We start from the raw sequence: 24001 nt of genomic DNA, 5'->3' as shown, positions 1-24001 counted from the left end.
GCACTAGAAGTCCACCATTAGTCAGGACGAGCACAAGAAGCCAACATGCATGTGCGTGCACATCACTAAGTAAGTGCAATAATTTTGAATGCGACATTAAACCCAATTTCACCTCACCCATTATGGGATGGTGGGCTTGGTAAAAGAACCAAGGTCACCCTAAACATGACAGGCTTGGAACCACTGAGGTTACACAAAGATATATGCACAATCTTTGGAGAAACAAAAAACGTTATCTGTTAAAGTCTGTTCTTTTGATTTTCATGGTGATGAACAATTCTGCAGATCACCATCACAGTGGATGGTACAGAACATGGATCAACATGGCAAAAATATGAATGTAGTGACACGTGCCAATATGATAGCTAAAAGGTCAGCATAGGTTAGGCGTCTTGTCAGTCCAAAGATGAACATTCTTAGCATCACTGATACCATGTTACATATAGTGAGTGTTAATACATATATGGAGACACTTACAGACACTTACTCTTACGGAGACACTGCAAATACTCTCGTGGAGAATAGCTTGACATCTGTATTGAGGTGTTTGCTGTTACGTGTGTTAGTTTTATTGATATGATTTGGTAGCTTGAATATATAAAAGCAATAATTTGAGCAGTTTGTTGTGATTGAAAAGTGTCCCTACTTCATGTTAGAAGTTGGTTTTACATTAGCATGTCTCATACCTACTTTGTTAATCATTATCATGATCTATGTAATGTGGTGATCAATGACTTTCGATTGTTTTGACATTAATTTGTCTGAAGCTTCTATACATTTATTGATTTCATTATTTTGGTTAACATAACCAGGAACAGTGTTTGAAATAAAATAAATTGCCAGGCTGCCATCAGGACCCACAGACTTTAGAAGCTGCAGGCCCTGACTAAACTCTTCACACCCTCATTTAAGATATGCAGTTTATTGTGACAAATAAATCAACATGTAAATTTACAGCCATAAGGACCCATACAAATCTGAAACTATGGGCCCAACACAAGATCTGCCTGCCACAGGCCCACGGGCAGGTGCGTTTTTCCAACACTGACCAGGAATAATAATGTTTCAGAATTACACCCAACTTGAGCTTGTTTTCAAAAACATAATTTCATGTATCCCTAACGTTGCAAATGGAAATGAACAGTCATTCAGTTATGATAAACACAGGTGTTGTGTGCAAACAGTTGTAAGAAACATGGATGGGGTGTACGAACTGTTATAACAAACATGAATGTAGAGTATAAACAGTTATAATGAACTGAGATTAGTGTATAAACAGTTGTAGCAAACACAGATTAGGGAATAAACAGTTATAACAAACAGATTTGGGTGTAAACAGTTATAACAAACACAGATTAGGGTTTTAACAGTTATAATTAAGAATCCTGACTGCATGTCTATTTCTCATATAGAATTCATGAGAGTAACAGATTTTTAACTAGTAAACAAATAAAATGTAGAACAGTCTGTTTTTAGTCAATGCTATGTATTGTACAAACAAATTCTGCATTGAGTAGTTTGAACATTTTTTACAGCCATTTTTACTTTTGTATCGACTCTGGTAGGCTGTAGAGCATCCGCAGCACAATTTGGTTTTTCTGGTCCATTCAGTTTTCTCCAAGGTTCAAACAGCAGCGGGAATTGTTTCTTGTTCCATCACTCCATGGCTTTGAATCCTTGAGTTCTATTTTCTTTTATGTTTAAGGAAATACCTTGCGTGTTATCTGGTCAAATTTTAGCAAATCTAGTTTTGAATCTGCGCTGGTATATATGTTTGTTTTATCATTAGTGGTTAGGACGAGATATACAAAACTTTCTGTTTCATTCGTTACCACAGCATATGGGAAGTGTCTTTCTGGAAAGTTGAAAGATAATTTTCAAATGCCCATAGTGCTAATATAGTTATATGTACTAGTTCTTGATGAAATACATTTTCACTGAATTAAGCATGTTGGTTAAGAACGTTGTCAAGTATTTATTACTATAAAAGACATATTTACAGGCTGGTGTATATTTGTTATTTTCTATAATTGATTAATGGCATAGTACTGCATATTGTTTTTGTTATCTTTCAACAAATACCTTACACCTTTTTTTGTGTTTGCTTTCTTTTTATCAACATTTACATCAGTATCTTATCCTATGAATGTCTTAGATATGTGCTATTGTAACTATAATCACTAGTCTTTAAGGTATAGACTCCAAGATGTGAAAAGACGGATTGTACATATTTATGATGAAATATACTATGTATTACTCGCTGATGTTCAACTGAAGATGGGGGCGGTCGGGTTGCCTAGTGGTTAAAGCGTTCGCTTGTCACGCCGAAGACCCGGGTTCGATTCCCGACATGGGTACAAAGTGTGAGCCCATTTCTGGTGTCCCCCGTCGTGATATTGCTGGAATATTGCTAAAAGCGGCGTAAAACCATACTCATTCAACTGACAATGAGGCTGTCAGTATCATCCAACGTGAAGTTCCCCCTGAAAATATAGTGAAACTGGATTGTTCTCCCCGACTGGAAGGTCTTGATGTCAACTTAGCTTAACCTGCATGGGTTAGCTACAATCCATCATCTGCTGGGTACATAGCTACCATTCACTCAACAGCAACTTGTTTGTGAAGTTTGATACCGGGTTTACTGCCTCAGGCATGTCTGTTTTCAGACAGTGACCAAGACGGTTAGCTTGATGCCTTCATGTTTACAGGTTTACGAGTTTTGACAAAATACATTTTCAATCAAAATATTTGGTGTACTTAAAGAGGAGTGGTTTTTTAACTAAGATGTATTAACAATTTCATGATATTCTGTAATATGCACTGTGACAGAGCTTGTGAAGGCCGGAGCAAAATCAGCATCGGACTGTTATAAGAAAGTTACCAGTGACTGCCTACTGGTAGTGAGTGAATGAGTGAGTTGGGTTGAAAGCTACTTTTAACAGTAATCCAGTTATATCGCGGCATGTCAGCCTAATGTGGGAGGAAAGCCCAAAGTGATGCAGGTCTCAGATGTTTACCACTTCAGTGAAACCCACGATCTTGGGTATGGGCCAGGCAAACCAGTGGTTGATAGCATGAGCATCATCTACTGTTCTCTGGATGACAGTCATGTGACAGAGATGCTGGTACCCACCGACCCCAGTCCCAGGGTGTAGTGAAGCAAATGGACCGGTACAGACAATGTTACCCTCCTCTTAACTTGAACATCATCGAACATGTTACTGTGATGGTGAAGTAGGTAGAGTCAGACCCTGGTTTTGTTACCTTAGGCATATCCTATGATTATTATATGCTTCATATACACTGTGAGCAGTTTGTTAGATAAAATATTGAATAAAACATAACATAGACAAGTGTGTTTGTTGTTCAGTGCAACTTTTTCATTATAATTGTCTACTGTTATTTTTTTATTAAGGAGCAAGTTAGTGAAAGTTGTTTTGCACTGAGGTTAGTGGTTACAAGCTATGTTCATAACCAAAAGCATAAGCAGATTTTTATTCACAAACAGATAAACATTTGCAATTTTTTTTAAAAACAAATGTTGGTGAATTTAATTGTTCATGATCCAAAAACTGACCAATTTAATAATAGTGACATTTCACAGTAAAGAATTGTCCATTCGAAAGCGCATGATTTGGTCGTGTTGCCACCAATCTCATTAAAATCAGATCTTAGCGCTCGCAGCTGCTACACAAAGATCTGAAGATATTCCATTACAGAACGACCTTGCAAGAACTGAGATCTGATTTGAATGAGATTGCATTTCCACCTCCAACAATTGTCTGTGTTTGTTGTCTATTACTGTTTAATGCCACACAATTGGGATACGATGACATGCATTAACCAAGTCCGCGGGCCTGACCATCGAGTTAGTCACCTCTTAGGACAAGCATAGTCACCTCTCACACATGGGTTGCTCAAGCAAATTCTAATCCAGATCTTCATACGTCCATTTGTCTATGACAAGCACATGACCTGTTTGCTTGTATGATTGATAGGAATAACATCCTTCACCATTGTTATGATGACACACAAGCAACCAATCCTGCCTCCATGGGAACCACAGTAAACAATACTGTTTGAGAAGTGTAGCCTCAATCCTGGTGAGTACTTCAGATCTCGTGGCATTGACATTCTGAAATAATTCCACATGACCAATAGGAATAAGCTTAAGGTCGAATTTTTTCATTTTTTTAGACATTAATTTGACGTAATTGTTGCAAATTCAAGAGAAAGCTTAGTTGAGCTGATGAACGTTATTTCTCTGTTTCCATTATGCATATTCTCTGGCTCTTCCTGATCATAAACAACACAAAACACTTGAGCTTCCTTCAGGATTTATTTTGTATAATGTGCATGTTGTTCAAGGAACACTTTCATTACCCATCTAAATGACCAAGGTATATCACACAATGCTAAATGCTACAGATGTACATATATTAAATGCTAAGAATAAATGCTTTCTAATAAACAAAATGTCAGCTTTTGCTTTAAAATACGAGCATGGATACATACTACATGATGATATTCATTCTGCATATTGTATTATTTACGGGTTGTGGGGAAACGGGTTAAGACACATACCAGTTGACCCATGCTTGTCCAAGACCCCTGTGGTTATTCCAAGGTAGAACAGGTCCTCGGCCTCCCGAACTTCTTGTCAGAGCTGGCTAATGAGATTTGGGTGGTCACTGGGTGTGACTTGGCTGATACTGTGTCACTGTACTGTTGCCTATGTCATCAATTACTGGCATCGATCACATACAGCTCTGTTGTTTGTGGCGTTGGGGTGTTAGACATAAGCTGCCCGGGTCTTGACCACCCAATCCATTAAGTCGCCTCATACAAGCATAGATTGCTGGGGACCAACTTTAAGTTGTAGGCCCCACAGAGGTTGATAGTTTACTGGCCATTGTGATACTGCTGACTGTGACTTACTTCATTCATTCATTCATTCAGGCTGACTATTGCGAACTGTGACTTACTTCATTCATTCATTCATTCATTCATTCATTCATTCATTCATTCATTCATTTGTTTCTCAAAACATCTGTCCATTGAGATTTATCCAGGGACAGCCATTTAGCCTTCATTTCAGCAAGAAGCTCCCGATCAGGCACATACTTCACGTCCTCGGCTGGGTGCTGTACCATGACGTGTTTGCGAACGTTGCCGCCAGTCATACTCTTGTACGAGCAATACACACACGAATAGGGCTTCACACCCTTATAGTAGTGGGCGATCATCAAATGTTTCCTCATGTGATCCAGAGTCTTTGTTGTATGTTGACAAAAGTTACAGTGTAGATCCGATTCTTTGTGTGTTGAGTTTCGGTGGCTGCTTAAATTATTTGGAGTTCGGAATATTTTGCCACAGATTTCACAAGCAAAGTTTTTTTCTGTGACGTGAATTTTTTTGTGCGCAGTGAGGGTTCCTTGCCAGAGGGTGATGAAGTCGCATTCATCACATTGCAAACATTTCCTTTTGTCATCTTTTAGCCCATGGACCTTCCACAAGTGATCTGGGAAAATAAAATAAACACACAATTATTAAGATATTTCACAAACTAATATTACAGAAAATGGAAACTCTATTTCTAAAATAATCTTGCTCAAACATTTTTTCGATAATGGAGAACCTATGCTTAAGTTATTACCAGAGAGTTTGGCTCTCAGTGACACGAGTAGGGATTAGATGTCCATTTTGTCAGACCAATTTTCAATTTTGTCTTACATATAATCTTAAAGTTTTGTGACTGTCATTATCAAAACTGCAGTGTTTGATTGAAAATATTCTTCTAAGACCCCTTTTGGTTCGTCTTTTTTCTTGTTATTACTCTTATTTCCGTGAGTGAGTGGTTTTACACAGCTTTTAGCAAAATTCCAGCAATATCGCGGCGGGGGACACCAGAAATGGGCTTCACACATTGTACCCATGTCGGGAATTGACCCCGGGTCTTCGGCATGACGAGCGAACGCTTTAACCACTAGGCTACCCGACCACCCCCTTGTTTCAAAGTTTATCAGACAATTAACCTCTAATTATCCTTTGCAACATTTGTTTCTTAATTTTGGCACCATCATTGACATTATTTTAGTGTGGATTGAATACAGGTCCCAGTGTTCCCTCACCATCCATGGAGTACTGAGATCTGTAGTTGTTCCCACACACATGGCACTTGTACAGCGGGCCATCGGAGTGGTTTGTGGTCGTGTGCAGTTTGAGGTCGGACGGCGTGGCTGTGAAGTAGCCACATATCTCACACTGGTAGCGCTGGCTGTTGATATGGTGGTACATGTGATTCTTGAGTGCTCTGATTACAAAAAAAGAGATAAGGCTGTTATTTTTGTATTTGTTTGATCACAGATCCACCAACATTATTTTCATAAAAAATGGAATGAAACAAATACTTACACTAATGTTTTATCTGTCAATATGCAAAAATATTTTGTGAATATCCATCAACAATTTGTTTCTCAAACTGATCAGTTACCTGATTTCATGCATAAGAAATCCCTTCCATGGATTCTGACTCCAATATGTGCATATTTCCATCAACGCATGTTGATTCCATTTTGTTACTTTTATAAAAATCAGGGTAGGTATCATCTTCCCGAGGCAAGGGAGTTAACTGACTGTAGAAGTCCAGTTTCCACCCTTGCGAACTTGGCTGGAATTTCTGGGCTTGATTGTAGCACCACCAGTGGCTATTACGAGTTATGTCCCAGATGTCTAGTTGGTAACACGATTTTGATTGGACTACATATAGACTCGTTAGTCCAGCTAAAATGTAACTCCGGAATTCCAGCCTAGTTCAGCAAGGGTAGAAACTGGACTTTTAGAGTCAGTTAACTCCCTTGCCTCAGGAAGATGGGTAGGTATATTTATAAAACATTACAACAACTGACATACTTCCTGGTCTTGTATTGTTTGTCACAGTGTTCACAGGCGTAGCTAAACGTGTCACCATGCCCCTTCCTGTGTTCCCCCATAGTGGCAGGGGACTGGGCGGCGCAGTAGAAGTGACAGCCCTCCGCCTCACACACCAACACCTGCAACATCATCAACCCTGTTAGTTCCACTGTCCCACCTTACCACATTCCAAGTCATCATTGCTTATCTGTCCATCAAGATCACATGGATTTGAAATTCTAATGATATATTTTAGGTTAATGATGAGATGAGTTCTAAAATATAACCTTTCGTTAATTTTGTGTCAGTGAAGGAAACAACATTCTGTGCTCATCTAACACATAAGATGTGTAGGTGAATCAGGTGTAGGTGAATCAGGTGTTCGTAGGTTAATCAGGTGTAGGTCAATCAGGTGTAGGTCAATCAGGTGTAGGTTAATCAGGTGTAGGTTAATCAGGTGTTAGTTAAAAAGGTGTAGGTTAATCAGGTGTAGGTCAATCAGGTGTAGGTTAATCAGGTGCGCTATTGACCATCTGATCAATCTGAAGTACATTGGGACAAGTGACACCTCATTAATATGGAAATACTGTATATCGGGACCTCATTAATATGGAAATACTGTACAGTGGGAACTCATTAATATGGAAATACTGTACAGTGGGACATCATTAATATGGAAATACTGTACAGTGGGACCTCATTAATATGGATGGTCTCCTTCCTTGTGGCTTCATTTGGAAGATGTCCATGGAAGAATAATCTCTCCTGTCAATAATTGTGTAACAGGCATATAGTAAAATCACTGGCGGCAATCAAATTCCAACAAAACCATAAAGCAGTCCTGTTTCATGGAGCTGCTAAATAGACACGCGTCACCAGTAAACCACATATTGCCACAAAGAATTTACAGCGGATGGAGGAACGTAGTGTATACAAACCTGTGCAGTACTGACAATGATTTCTTTGTGGTTGATCTCAATTATTCATCGATCCATATTTTTTAACCTCCTGCATTAGATTGACCAACAAGAAGAGAAACTGATCTAGCCTTATTTTAAGAGTGTATGAGTGAGTATGGTTTTACACAGCTTTCAGCAATATTCCAGCAATATCACGATAGGGTATACCGGGCTTCACACATTTTGCCCATAAGGGGAATCGAACCCAGGCTTTTGGATGACAAGCGAATGCTTTAACCACCAGGCTACCCCACCGCCCCTCTAATTTAAAGAACATCAGACAGTATTCCTTCACCTCTCCATGGTGTACTCCATGCACAATCTGGTCGTGACTGAGCAGGCCCACGCGGTTGTGGCAGTCTCGGCCACACTTCCCACAGCTGTACTTCCCTGACTCCCGCCACAGATGCTGCCGCTTCAGATGCTGGATCATGGCCCTGTGGTCCACGGACTTGTTGAAGCACAGTGGACACACGTGAGCCTCTTCCGGATGTGCAGACTTCCTGTGGGTCACCACATCACTTATCTGACCTTCAAACCCACACAGGCTGCAGATACTGTTCTTGTTCCAACGAATCTGTGGACAAGAAACATTTCATGTTTAACTGGTAGTCGTTAAAACTGTCAGTTAAAAAGTCAGGGTATTTACCATTTAAATAAATTCACTGATCGGCTGGCTGAAGTCCTCAGGATTCTGATGATCTACAAAAGTAGTTCTCAACCAACGGCAGGATTCTGTTGATGTACAAAAGTAGTTCTCAACCAAACAGCCCTTGAAGACAGTCCTCTCAAGTGATGTGTGTGAACTTATCGGTGTGATGGTCCGTGTTAAAGAGTTTTATACTCTCCTTAAAACCCCTCATGGTCTACATACCTACAAACAAAACGGCTGCAACATCTATATTCAAGTGTCATTATTAAAACTTTGTTTTAGTATTGAGTATTGATTTGATCATCTCCATAATCACTACCAATCACTCTTTGAAAATATGAATACAGACGTTGTAACCATATGTAGTCTGTATCAATATCCCACATCCTACATCCACTTCAAAACGCCTCTGGATGATATTCATGTAGTGATTTTTGACTCACCAGAAAGTTGCCAGCTCTCCCTTTCTTCAGAGTCTGAAAAAATAATACCACAATGTTACTGTTGTTGTTGTTGTTGGTGGTGGTGGTGGCGAACTGTTGTTGTTAACTTTTACTTCATTAGCAGCAGAACTGTACTGCTGGTAAGACTTGCCCTGCCTAACAAGGTGCTGTGAACTGTCAAGTGAATGTTTCATAATCAAGGGTTAAAAGAAATTCAAGTAGCCACACATTCTCATTTTGGTTAAACATAATCTTTGATATTTCAAAACTCATTTCACTGCCTTTAACTGAGAGATTTTACAGTAGATTTTCTCGGAGCTACATAGCTCAAAACTTGCTGATGCCATAAAATCTTAACTCACTCATTCATTTTGTTTCTATTGCAATAATATTGAATGCAAAGATCACACTACAGCTGAATAATAGTACTGGTGACACAAACTAGTCTGACTTCTGTTAGTGTTGTCAGATAATGGGCAAATGTAGTGTTTTACCTCTGCATAATGCTACCATATTACAGCGAACATATCAACTTTCAGCAGAGCATTTGATACAAGCTTGAAAATGTGCTAAGCTAACAATTCAAATATTCAAAAGAACTTTGACCAACCTTGACAGCTGTCTTTCCTGATTTCCTCTTCTTTCTGGGGCTAGGGATTAAGAACTCATCTATTTGGTCATTACAGCCTGTGTGAGGAGGAACAAGTGCCGCCTCATCCGTTTTGTTTCCAAACTCATCATCCACGGCTGACCCTCCTTCAGCAGGCTCATTGTCAACATCCGATATCACATCACGACCAACAGAATCAACACTCACAATGGCAATTCCAAGCCTCTTAGGGAGAGACTCTGCTCCTTTCTGTGCAGACTTAGTTCTAGTTCTCAGCAACACAGCACCTTTCCTTATCTTTTTGGTCTTAAATCTTGATGTCGATTTATTTGATTTTTGACAGTTATCTCTAATGTCAGAATGCAAAGAAGCAGCAAAATTACTAGTCTGAGCACGTGGCGTTCTCCGACACCCACCTCTCTGTTCTCCTGGGCTCTTCTTGACATCTAGTCCATCTGATTGTGTCTTCCTTCTCCTTATCTTGTTCTCTTCCAGTTTGTCACTGGCTGCAAGACATTGAAATAAAGACACCTCTTCATGATCATATCTGGAGGGACTCCCATCACCTACATCAGCTGATGCTGATGGAAGCAGTATGTTCTGTGGGACCTTCCCTCCAGCAATATTTGGCACAATATGGCTGATATGGACTGCTTTACCATCAACCAAATCGAGGTCTCTTAGCTGATTTTTACTGGACATAAACTGATCTTTTGGCATTGGTGCCACACATGAAGTTTCAGCAAACCCTTCTGTGTTAAACGTAACTTGAAGATTGGAGCTGAGCTGGTCCTCCTCCTCCTCCACCTCATCTTTGACTCGGTTGATGTCGAACTCTTCACTGTCTGTGTGGGGGAGAGACTCGGGCAGAAACACAGACTCAGACTCCGGTAGACCCTGATTCCGTAAGTCTGACCCTGGAGAACCTCCTGACCAGACTCTAACAGAATGGTCTCCATCGGACTGGTCTCTGTCGGCTAGGTTTCCACCTGACTTGTATCTGCCACCAGGAAGGTCCAAAGAACTCACTCTTGTGGCTGGAGAACAAGATTCCCTCATTCCATCTGCTGTCATCACAGAGGTTTGATTTGAAATAAATTTGACAAGGTATTCAAATTTCAGTTTTTGGCCGGTGTCCAACAGTTGAGCCCTGTTTGAGTCAGTGACCTTCACCTTTCCACTGTATAGGTATTCAAGGATATTTTGCAGCACATCAAGGTCAACATCTGTTAAGAGAAGTGATTGAGTGAGTTGGGGTTAATACCGCACTGAAGAGTATTTCAGTTATATCAAAGTTTGTCAGCTTGATGTGGGAGGATAGCCCAAAGTGATTTGCTTTGGTGAAAACCATGAGTACGGTATGGTGCAGTCGCTCTACCACTAGACACTGGAGGTGGTAGGCCACAACTCTGCACTGCAAATAGCAGCACCTTAATGATCGTGGCATATGTAAACAGGAGAAGCAATTCTAGTCCGTAAAGACACTTACACTGAACCAGTGAACGTTACACATCAATGCTCATACATTTTAGGGTTTGACAAATATTTTCAGTAAGCGAATTCTACATGTAAAACAGAAAAATCACTAGAACCATAAAAAGGTTTACAAGACGTCAGAATGTTTTCAAACCTTTATCTTTTGTCTTATTCGGTGAAGAAACATACAAAGCCAATGGTGTAAAGGGTCAACAAAATGTCGGCATAGATATTACTTTACTAATACTGAGTACTCCTAAATGTCACATACAGATAGTCACACACTTATACACACCTAAATCAACAGTGTTCACTGGACTATCTGAGTTTCTTGAACTGTGCATGCTGTGAAAGTACTCCGAGTGAGCAGCAAGGATTAACCAATGAGCTTTCAGCTCACACCCATCAGCAGTCTTCAGTGTAATGTCACACAGGCACTTGGTTTCATACAGATTATGCAGGCTCCTCACCAGACTTTGTCCATATTGGGGATCTTTTATACTCCCCATGTTTACTGCGCCTGTTTACGTCTGAAAATGAATTAAATTTGTGTTCAAATATTTGTATTGATAATAACGAATATCCAACTAAATGAACGGAAAGAAAAATATGATTATTCAGCCCGTTTATTAACCCAAAACTATGTACAATATGCACAAACTACTGTTCCATCACACATTTGACACGTGCACGTTGCACAATGAAATACAAACGATACTTACAAACATTCAGTTATTGTACAATATAATATTACCCTGTTATGGCAACATCATATGTCTATAATTCTGAATATTGCCCTGTAAAGGCACAATAATGTAAGTTGTACTCTTGTGTGAGAGTATCCCACGACACGTCTTACACTGTCCAAACTGAAATGTCTAACTATCAGAAACTCCCATGTCCCAGTCATTAACAAGTTCTTCACTAGAAACATGTGCTTTCCGCAAAGTAGGCTGTGTTTGGTACACTCAACCCACCTGATCATGATGGGGACATGTGAGTTTCTGCGAAGTAGGGTGTGTTTGGTACACTCAACCCACCTGATCATGATGGGGACATGTGAGTTTCTGCGAAGTAGGGTGTGTTTGGTACACTCAACCCACCTGATCATGATGGGGACGTGTGAGTTTCTGTGAAGTAGGGTGTGTTTGGTACACTCAACCCACCTGATCATGATGGGGACGTGTGAGTTTCTGCGAAGTAGGGTGTGTTTGGTACACTCAACCCACCTGATCATGATGGGGACGTGTGAGTTTCTGCGAAGTAGGGTGTGTTTGGTACACTCAACCCACCTGATCATGATGGGGACGTGTGAGTTTCTGTGAAGTAGGGTGTGTTTGGTACACTCAACCCTCCTGATCATGATGGGGACGTGTGAGTTTCTGAGAAGTAGGGTGTGTTTGGTACACTCAACCCACCTGATCATGATGGGGACATGTGAGTTTCTGTGAAGTAGGGTGTGTTTGGTACACTCAACCCACCTGATCATGATGGGGACGTGTGAGTTTCTGAGAAGTAGGGTGTGTTTGGTACACTCAACCCACCTGATCATGATGGGGACATGTGAGTTTCTGAGAAGTAGGGTGTGTTTGGTACACTCAACCCACCTGATCATGATGGGGACGTGTGAGTTTCTGAGAAGTAGGGTGTGTTTGGTACACTCAACCCACCTGATCATGATGGGGACGTGTGAGTTTCTGTGAAGTAGGGTGTGTTTGGTACACTCAACCCACCTGATCATGATGGGGATGTGTGAGTTTCTGTGAAGTAGGGTGTGTTTGGTACACTCAACCCTCCTGATCATGATGGGGATGTGTGAGTTTCTGCGAAGTAGGCTGTGTTTGGTACACTCAACCCACCTGATCATGATGGGGACATGTGAGTTTCTGAGAAGAAGGGTGTGTTTGGTACACTCAACCCACCTGATCATGATGGGGACATGTGAGTTTCTGCGAAGTAGGGTGTGTTTGGTACACTCAACCCTCCTGATCATGATGGGGACGTGTGAGTTTCTGAGAAGTAGGGTGTGTTTGGTACACTCAACCCACCTGATCATGATGGGGACATGTGAGTTTCTGAGAAGAAGGGTGTGTTTGGTACACTCAACCCACCTGATCATGATGGGGACATGTGAGTTTCTGAGAAGTAGGGTGTGTTTGGTACACTCAACCCACCTGATCATGATGGGGACGTGTGAGTTTCTGTGAAGTAGGGTGTGTTTGGTACACTCAACCCTCCTGATCATGATGGGGACGTGTGAGTTTCTGTGAAGTAGAGTGTTTTGTACACTCAACCCTCCTGATCATGCTGGGGATGTGTGAGTTTCTGCGAAGTAGGCTGTGTTTGGTACACTCAACCCTCCTGATCATGATGGGGACATGTGAGTTTCTGAGAAGAAGGGTGTGTTTGGTACACTCAACCCACCTGATCATGATGGGGACATGTGAGTTTCTGCGAAGTAGGGTGTGTTTGGTACACTCAACCCTCCTGATCATTATAGGGACGTGTGAGTTTCTTTGAAGTAGGGTGTGTTTGGTACACTCAATCCTCCTGATCATGCTGGGGACATGTGAGTTTCTGCGAAGTAGGGTGTGTTTGGTACACTCAACCCTCTTGATCATGATGGGGACATGTGAGTTTCTGCGAAGAAGGGTGTGTTTTATCCAAAGAAAACTCCTGATGATGTATATACTTTCCTCATGTGATCCCCAAATTGATGTAAGCCTAATTTTTCACAAAAAGCATAACTGCCAAAAAAGATTAATTTGTTTGAAATGATCATTTTGCAGTACACTTTCTAAAACATGTTAAAGGAAAGTTGCAAACTTCATCATCTGCGGACCACACTTGTGTAGCTGTGACATTGCTGTATTGCTGTAAACAACATTCCCTTTGCTGGTGACTGTTGTAGGTGTTCGTTTGGGTTTGAAATTAAAATACAACACTATGTTAAAATTAGGAGGCAAATTCACTGCACGAGTTCTGTTGCAGTATTTAGGGCTGTCATGTATATATGAAAATGGAAAATTTCAGTGTTGTTTAAAATGTCTGGTGGCTGCCAACTGACAACTGACCCCCCCACTCATGTTGCCTTAGCTGTCAAATGAGAAAGCCTGTCTTCAAAAGGAAGTGCCTGGGACTATGTAGTCCTGCACCATGACTGTGGAAAATATTTATTTTATGAAAAGAAATAATCTAGAAACACATACAAAAGCAAGTCTAGCCAGGTCCATCTTCCCGAGGCAAGTGAGTTAACTGACAATAAAAGTCCAGTTTCCAACCTTGCCGAACAAGGCTGGTACTATGGAGTTACATTTTGGCTGGACTAACGAGTCTATGCATAGTCCAATCAAAATCGTGCACCGAAATCTAAATCCGGTTAGTAAACTGTCGTGCAGATTTCGGTCGTTGCAGGATTTGCAAAACATGTGCACCACCAACTCGTTGTCAGCAGATATTTTTCAAATCTTTTCATGTTTCTAATAAAGCTGCTCACGTGATGTGTTGCACTTCGCAATGTAAGACCCGTTTTATCACAATATAGATCTTGATTATCGATCAGATCGTCTTGACTGGGCGCCACCTTTTTGTTTGAAACAAATGCAAGTGATACGAGAGGTGGAATCTGATTGGTCCATAGGAGAGGCTTAGAAGGGACATAACCACTGGTGGCGCTACGATAAGGCCCAGGAATTCCAGCCTAGTTCGGCAAGGGTGGAAACTGGACTTTAAAAGTCAGTTAACTCCTTGCCTCGATGAACCAGCTCTAGCTAGCTCTATATGAAATCCGCATAGGGAGATTTATTTTTTTTAGAGTCAAGAAGGATATTGTGTTATATAAGATTTCATAGACTAAATGTTAGTCTAGGGACTATGATCCAGTGTCTGCTGCCCATTTGCAGTCAATGTCGAGGTGTCAAACTGTCTGTGTGTAAAAGAGGATATAGTGACTCATGTAAATATCTCCTCTCCCAAAGTCACTCAATGAGAGAAACATGATATTACCCGAGACACATGGAATATCCTATTTATTTTATACTTTTTGTGTAGTTGTCTACTGGAAAATTATATTATTTCATTACAAATGTAAAACCTTGAAACGTCAGTTCTCCCTACCTAACACACAGGGACAGTTCACCACCCCTTGTATTTACAACTAAAATAGTAGTTTTGAGTTTGCAAAATCTAAAAAAATATAAACAAAAGTAACAAAAAATATTTAGGGTCATGAAAATTCTGTATCATACATATAGTTATGATTACATACAAAATCAACTTTAACAAAAAATATTCTTGAAAACTATGAGACCATTGTTGGAAGCGAAAGAATGCATGTAACAAAAGGATGGAAGTAACAAAAATGGCGCTCTGCGAAAAGAACAGACTTGATTGACGAGTTAAATGAGAAATTTACAGTTTATAAGGAAACATTTTCAAGAGAATAACAAACAACATGAAGCTATATTAACTCCATAAATGACCATCTGTCATTATTTTGCCTTGTCAATGTGGAACTAATGTAAAAAGGAAGTCAACAGTTTGTGTACAGACCAGAGACTTAGGATAAAAGGAGACAATTCGAGGGGAGGTCACTCTTGAATGACAATAGTTCCGTCAAAGTTTCATGTTCACTGCTGTGAAATATCAAGTGTTAAGTTCACTGCAATGAAAATATCACATTTTTTCAACTTCGGAAAACTCAGTCTTTCACACTGAAAATCATAAACTGCTGGAGTGGTGTACATAACAAATAAGGAGTTTGCAGAAACAAAAATGGGAAAGACTTCCGCCTGTATCCCCCCTCCAAAGTTTATGTTTATGACTGTAGTATTTGGTCCTTAACTCTTTACATGTGACGTTCCTTCAGTTATACTATCCAATATGGTTATTATCATTACATATATGTTTCATACAGTGTCCAATGCATTGCCACTCAAGCCTTTTACATTATGTGTGCCAATATATATACATATATATGTTTAGGGGGATAAAGGCAGAAGTCTTGCCCCCAAAATGTGAGTTTTTAATTTACTTCAATTAAACTTGCATGCAGTTACAGATAGCACTATGAAGACATCTCCATTATTTGTCTCCAATGTACCTGCATTATGCACATTATGTGTTGTTCTATGATTTATATAATTAAATATTCTGTAACAGAGAGGTTGATGTTTGTTGCCGCACTCAGCAATATTCCAGCTATATGAGTACGGTTTACAAAAAATCGAGTCTGGACCAAACAATCAAGTGATTGACATCATGAGCCCCGATCTACGTAATTGGGATACGATGACATGCATCAATCATGTCACTGTCAGCAAGTCTGACCACCCTATCCCGTTAGTCGTTTCTTACGACAAGCATTGGTTGCTGAAGACCAATTCTATTCCGGATCTTCACGGGTTGTAAAGGAGAGGTCTTCAAATAGGCAATTTGCGTGTTGATAATCCAGTTTCCTGAGATGAATCAGTGTTGAAATCACATGCTAAAACAAATCCAAGTCTAGTAGTACGTTCCCCTGCAAACTGACAAGACTCGCGAAAGAGCCTAACTTGACCGTCTGCTGGACGTGTTCATATCCACGTGATATCGTCGGGTGTACTGTGTACATTCCCTTATAGGGACAATCCATATTCACTTACCAATGTGTTACAGGAGGATTTTATACGCTATCCAGTATCCAAGACCACAAGCATGACAAGATATTGTTTTAACGGGCACCTGTCTCTGCAGAAATATAACTAGAGTTATCTCCCTTCTAGTTTATGGTCTGTTTTACAAATATGCAAACACGTTAATGTTAAAAAATGGTTCCAACCTCCAAACGTCATATTTTTTACCGGATTATTAAAAGAAGCATTTCTTTCGCTGATGCTTTTGTTGTGGTAACAAAGATAATCAACGATACCTGTTTTCATATGTCTTAAGGAACTTCCAGTTGATTTGTATGTGAGGGTTGTGGTAATTTCTAGATTTCTTTATTTCCCTTCTGAGGAGGCCACAGGCCTATAGTACATTTATAATTAGTTCATTCAGAGCAGTAGATTCTATAACATATGTCTCATTGCATGAAAAACATGCATAGGTATTTTTTGTAAGACTAAGTACCTCGAGATGTTTAACAGAGATGTGAATTTAAAGAAATTGGGATTGACATAGTAATATTCAGGTATATACTTAGCCCTTAACGTTGCATAACAAAATTCGTAACCCTAACGAAATATTACACCCAAGAAATGTTGTACCCCTAGAAAATTCGTATAGATTTCCAACATACCTTTCAGACAGCAAAGTTTATAGCAATTTCTATTTTCCCCCATCTGTGTCCATCAAACTATTTATTTACTGAGCATCGTCAAACAATCTTTTCATTTTCACTATTTAACACAAATATTTTGACGATTTGGTATTTTCCACAAAACAAACTATTTACTTTTTTCACCACTGCCAATAAGCTATTCATTTGGGGCATATTTCTAAACAAACTATTCATTAAAAAATACCACGGCACCCCTTGTAAAGTATCCCTGCTCCTACCCGATACAGTACGTAACCCTTGTCAGTTAAATTGGATACGCAGGAGGCAGAAACTGCTCACCCATATAATAAGGAACTGGTTCAGTCAGTTTGATTTTAAACTTTAGAAATAACGTTGTTTATATGTTCTCGGGGTCATATCTAGACCTGTTCAGAGGCTGAAATCCGACCCCAAGTCTGCAACAAATGCCAGTAATCATTATACTTCCCAAATTGGAATGACAAATTTCCAAAATCATGTTACCGGTAATATTGTTACAACTAATATTATGTTATAATATTCCAGCTATATGACGGCGGTCTATAAATAATCGAGGCTGGACCAGACAATGCAGTAATTGACATCATGAGTATCGATCTAAGCAATTGGGATACGATGACAGGCATCAACCAAGTCACAGCCTGACCACCCGATCCCTTTAGTCGCCTCTCACGACAAGCATGGGTTGCTGAAGACCTATTCTAATTCGGATCTTCGCGGGTAAAACATTACTTAAACAAGAAAGAAGTGAGCAAAGCTCACATACCCCCGTTATCCCCGCTGGTCAACAACAAATAGTAAATAGTTTGTTAATTAATGAAATATTACATATTTCTAACTGATTTTAACTTCAATGTTTTAAAAACTAAGATTGAGTTCCAGTGACAATTGACCCCCCCCCCCCCCCCCCCTTCTTCCATGTTACCGGTGTTCACTACGAGGAAGTAGATCCCCATGAACAGCCTTTGGATAAAAATTTGATTGAGGAGTAACAAAAGAAGAATTATCAAAAGGACCAAAAATTGTTGATATAAAAACACATAAAAAATGGAACAATATCATATAAGAATATCAATAGTTTCCATCTAGCCTTAACAGATATGGTAAGGAATTCATAAATTCAAACTATCACAAAGCACAGATACTTATGATAATCTACATGCGTGGAAACAATTTTTGAAAACACATTAGCTATACAAAACCAGTCATCAAAATTTCCATCCTGTTTCCATGAAAACAGCAAAAGAGAAAACTTTTAGAATCTTATAAAAGATAAATTACAATCATAGCGGTTAATGTAGCAAGTTTGCTGAAGCAAGGATACATAATATTGTAAACATGGATCGTACAAAAACTCTATCCAAAATTTATGTTTCTAATGTTTCCATGGAAACGGCAAAAATTAAAGAATTCAGAATCTTCAAACTAGCAAAAGGCGCAAGTACTCATTGTGGTTAATGTGTGTAGAAAGTTTGGTGAAGCTAGGGTGCATAGTTAAAAAGATATATGCCGTACAAAACACCCACCCTAAAAGTTTAAGTATCTTAATGTTTCCATGGAAACGGCAAAAATTAAAAGTTCAGAATCTTCAAACTAGCAAAAGGCACAAGTACTCATTATGGTTAATGTGTGTAGAAAGTTTGGTGAAGCTAGAGTGCATAGTTAAAAAGATATAGGCCGTACGAAACACCCACCCTAAAGGTTTAAGTTTCTTAAAATGGCAAAAATTAAAAAGTTCAGAATCTTCAAACTAGCAAAAGGCACAAGTATTCATTGTGGTAAATGTGTGTAGCAAGTTTGGTGAAGCTAGGGTGCATGGTTAAAAAGTTATAGGCCGTACAAAAGCTCGGACGGAAGGACGGACGAACGGAACGCTATATACCCCCGATTTACTTCGTAAACGGGGGTATAATTATTACTTTGTAGAGATAACTTTTATATCACCGATAACAGAACTAATAAAGAGGAAGAGGATTTAATTCTTATTTATACATTATTGCACTGAACGTAATGTTAAGATGCTTCAGAACTTAGTAAAATAAGAACGTTTACAAAATCCCAATTTTGAACAAAATATATTTTTTGGCAATTTGCCTGCGAAGGGCACTTAGTTTATGATTCTAGAAGATTTTCATGGGTAGCATTGATGAGTTCTTTGAGAGGTCATGCCTTGTCTTATTTAGATAGACCAAGTTGTGTGAACTAACAGCTTAGATTAGTCCAATTAGAAAACTAAAACATAACCAAATGTAGAGAATGGGATATTGTTATTTTCCACGTATCAGACAGTGTCAGACTTAGTCAGCTTCACCTAGATGTATAGGGGTCATCGAACCATGAAGTATGTTTGTGACATTGCACTATTACATTGTGTTGAACAATTATTAGTTGCTTCAAGTATTAGTAGCTATTTGGTATTAAAGAGCTATTGCGCCTAAATATAGACATTTTACCAGACTGGGATATTTCTTTCTTATTAAACATTATTTGTCTGAATAGTTTCGGTTGCAGTATACAGACATGTATTTTAGAACGCGGAAATCAGCCCTTGTTTTTAACTGTTGATTTAGTCATATGCCACGAGAGCCAGTCACTGATCACGTGATTCTCTAATGCAGATCATTTGCATAAACGAGCAGACGATCTTTTCCACACGATCAGAAACTTTATCGACTCGTTTTGAGAAAAGGTAATTGGCCAGATTCAACAAATCGACATAATCGATAATTAAGATTTTGTTATGTCAAGCATACTCGCCAATAAGCGAAACATTGTTTATTAATGTTTTTGCCGATCTTCATTGACATCCTTGTTACAGTGTTGCAATGTTACAGGCTATATTCTTGTATTTATCCATTTTCCCGTTGCATCAGAGAGTGATAGCAGTGAACACATAACGACCATTCTCTCTGGATAAAACTAAAAAGACAGCGTCAGAACATCAAGTGTAAACGCCACAGTATCTTCATATATTGTTTATACAATTATGTATTATTTTGTGTAAAACATTGTATTAGCAAACATTCCATTGAATCATGGAGATGGATGTATAGGTGGATGGATTAGACGGAAACGCTGTAATTAATGCCATGTGTGAAGTTGAAACATAATTTCTCGGTGTAATCGAAGTATATTAATAAAGATTGATTTACAAAACACAATTTACGATAGCAAACAAACAAGGCGTTGTTCGAAACACTGCGTATATACTGATAAACAACACACAAACGTGAAATCGTTGAATAGCTTGATGTGGGAGGAAAGCCCGAAGTCATGCAGGCCTCTAAAGTTAACCACTTAGTTGTAACCAAGAGTACAGGTATTATGGAGCTGACAAAACTAGAAACATAATCGGGGTGAACCGGGATTAGAACCTACGATAAAAGGTTTCTGATGTGCCCAAGGGACGCGACTATGTACAGCAAATTACGGCGCCTCAGACGACTGAGTCAAGAGTGAGCGAGTTGGGATGGGGTGTTACTCGCATTTTAGGAAGAAAATGTAATGTGCCCTTTCCTTGTGGACAATTTTCAATATATTGCCTCAATATTGAGCACCTGTTTATGTTGGAACAAATAATTGAGCACCTAAACAATTTAAAAATTGCTGATCTCTTACCAGATTCGAATTGTGGTTACAACCGTTACAAGTATTGTTTAAATGAATCCCGTTCATTCTGCTGCATAGATTACCGAAACATACACAGGACTATCGCATACTTACCTCGTGTGCTTTTATTATATTTGACATGAGAAAAAGAATCGGTGCCGTTGTCGTCAGGCCAGGGTGCATTTTTCGTGAATTTAGTGTCTTTTTAACTTAGCGACAGCGTTGATCTAAGGGAAGTAACTCTATTTACCATCGCTCTACCGGAAGTTTTGTAGAGCTTCAAAATGGCTGTCATCCACAGAGCACTGTTCACCTGGTTTACAGTTTTAGTGTTTCTCATTCTTTTAGTGTTGCGATTGGACCACAAGGTTGAGTGGAACTGGTTCTTGATTTTCATTCCGCTGTGGCTTTTTGATGCTGTAGTTGTCATCTACATTACAGTAAATATGATCGTCCATTGTAAAAATGGGTATGATAGAAACGAACTGACAATGAGAAGAAAAGCCTGGTTTATGGCTTCGGTCGTGCTAAAAATGTCGTTCCAAGTGCTACTCTGTCTCAAAGTACAATATTTTGATGACATTATATCCACGTACATTGTGATGATTCCATTCTGGCTGGTTCTATCAGGTGCGTCGTTTGATGTCTTCAGAAGTTTGATGAGGTTACACTGATCACCGGTGTACTGGAAATATGTCGGCATGGTTACAAATACTCTGACGTATGAGGCGACTATACGTTTACTAGAAATTCGGTGTTCTAAGAAATCATTCCATTTGATGACACTCAAGCAAGCTTGCTTGGTACAGTGCACAGCACAGCACCTATGTGATTATTCATCATCCAGGTTTTAGATGACATTCATCAAGTTCTGGATACAGTATGAACATATCCATATTGATCAAGATATGCTTTGGAAAAGTATGTTCATCAAGCAGATGCTCAAGGGAAGTAGCAAACACTTAATGTATGTATCCATGTAGGGAGTCATTTGTAAGGCTCAGGCAGATGAAATGTGTCGTATGCTGCCAGGCGTGAGGATATGGACAATGCACACAGGATGAGCAGATGGAATAAGTAATGCTAACAGTAACGTTGGGTGTTGCAACAATACACGTCATAGTGTCACTGTCAAAATAAAAAACAAAAACGGAAGAACTTGGTTCCGACCACTGTGTACGTGAAACATGCAAGCTGCATCAATCTGGCATGTGTGCTAGAATGCTGAAGACATTTACCTCTTCAAAATAAAGACATGATCATATGTGCAGTCTACCATGTCTACTGTCTAGTCAAGTTGTCAACAATATTGCAGCAGAAACAATATCAACAGGTTGCTTTTCTATCAGTTGTTGTCATTGATGGACACTTATTTATCATTTATGAAATGAGAAGATACTGAAAAAGTGACAATATTGAAAAAGTGATGTGTGATGATTTTCAACATGCTTCACATACATGACAGAACCATGATACCTCTTACAATCTGCCGTGAAAAGTAGTATAAAGAACGCAATTGCTTCACACTGAATGATTGTCTCTGCAAGTAAACCATTGTCTAATACAGAACATGCTACATCATGACATACAGCATGCTTTGTATCTGGGATAAAACCATTGCTTCACATGGAATGTCCCTGTTAATAGTGTTTGCTTGTCATGATGAAAACCCAGGTTTAAATATATATGAAGATTACGTTTTCACCTAGTCATCATGGTTAATGCTCTAATATTCATATTGATACACTCAAATTCTCAGATAACTCCAATATCATGTTTTTCAGGATTCTATGGTCCCCGGAAAACTGGCACCAGGAAAGTTTTCTCCATAGGAAAATAATGTAACACTGGAAAAGTGTTGGATTTAAGTTGATCTGAAACTTTTGTCTCGACAGTACATCATAACATGATTAAGCTGTTAATGGACAATTGATCAAATGAGCCTTGACAATATTCCCACCCCCAAACATGTTTCCCAACATGTGGCCTTATGATGCTTTATGTTATCACAATGTTTGTATTTTCAACTGCAAGAATGTTCAAGTTTTTTTCAAATTAATGATGACAATCATGTGTATATAATGTGTATGTACATATTATGACATAATACAATCTACCTGTGGAGATTCGGAGTAGGTCTTCAGCAAACCATGCATGCAATAAAAGGCGACTATGCTTGTTGAAGTGAGTGAGTGTGTTGGGTTTAACTCCGCCTATAACATTATTCCAGTTATATCACGGCATATCAGCTTAATGTGGAAGGAAAGCCCGAAGTGATGCAGGCCTCGGACGTTTACCATTTTGGTGAAACCCTAGAGCACAGGTACGGTGCTGACAAACCTAGAAACATAATCTGGGTGAACCGGGATTCGAACCCACAATCAAAGGTTTCTGGCATGTCCAAGGGACGCAGCTCTGCACAACGAATCGCGTCGCCTTAGATGACTGGGCCGCCCATTCCCCCTATTCTTGTCGTAAGAGGCGACTAACATGATCGGGTGGTCAGGCTCAGTGACTTGGTTGATGCCTGTCATTGTATCCCAATTGCATGGACCAATGCTCATGAAGTCAATCACTGGATTATCTGGTCCAAATTTGATTATTTACTGATTGCCCTCATATAGCTGGAATATTGCTGAGTGTGGCGTTAAACAACAAACAAACAAACAAAACATGATACAATCTTTGAATCTGAAGACATACCCCTGTAACAGTGTTTCAGACAGGACCAGTGATGTAGGAATTGAAGACTAGGAAGAAATTGACACAATCTTGAAGTGAATGGATTAATGTTTGTATTGTGATCAGAATCATTTATCATGTTTATTATGATTCTAGTCCTGTGTCCAATACATGCTTTTCATGTGACACATGTTAAAAAGCTATCTTTCACTCAAGTTTCAGTATCTTTTGTAATTACAAAATTGTTGGTTTTCAATGTTTTGCTTTATCATGGGATATATTGATGTGAAAGTGACATGGATGGAATATATTCTTATAGTTTGTGTATATTATGTACATTTATCATGTCTTGTGTATATA

The 24001-nt window shown here is 39.2% G+C and overlaps 1 protein-coding gene across 3 annotated transcripts; it reads right to left on the bottom strand.

The window, feature by feature from the left end:
- Nucleotides 1-4311: 4311 nt before the first annotated feature.
- On the bottom strand, nt 4312-16797 carry LOC124139455 (zinc finger protein 37-like). 3 transcript variants are annotated; one of them, XM_046506520.2, is made up of 8 exons: nt 16695-16797; nt 11348-11582; nt 9577-10802; nt 8967-8999; nt 8167-8448; nt 6913-7052; nt 6132-6313; nt 4312-5521 (listed from the first exon to the last, which is right to left on the bottom strand). In XM_046506520.2, exons 2-8 carry the CDS (start codon nt 11559-11561, stop codon nt 5031-5033), a joined length of 2568 nt encoding a protein of 855 aa, XP_046362476.2. In that variant the 5' UTR covers nt 11562-11582; nt 16695-16797; the 3' UTR covers nt 4312-5030. The 3 variants fall into 3 exon arrangements, with proteins under 3 accessions (XP_046362476.2, XP_046362477.2, XP_046362475.2); XM_046506521.2 differs by lacking the exon at nt 16695-16797 and adding an exon at nt 16408-16565; XM_046506519.2 differs by lacking the exon at nt 16695-16797 and having other exon boundaries at nt 11348-11836.
- Nucleotides 16798-24001: the final 7204 nt, after the last annotated feature.

This window comes from Haliotis rufescens, unplaced genomic scaffold, assembly GCF_023055435.1.
Source record: "Haliotis rufescens isolate VD_foot unplaced genomic scaffold, xgHalRufe1.0.p SCAF_1, whole genome shotgun sequence".
Lineage (NCBI taxonomy): Eukaryota > Metazoa > Mollusca > Gastropoda > Lepetellida > Haliotidae > Haliotis > Haliotis rufescens.
This window is presented reverse-complemented; position numbering and strand designations above follow the sequence as displayed.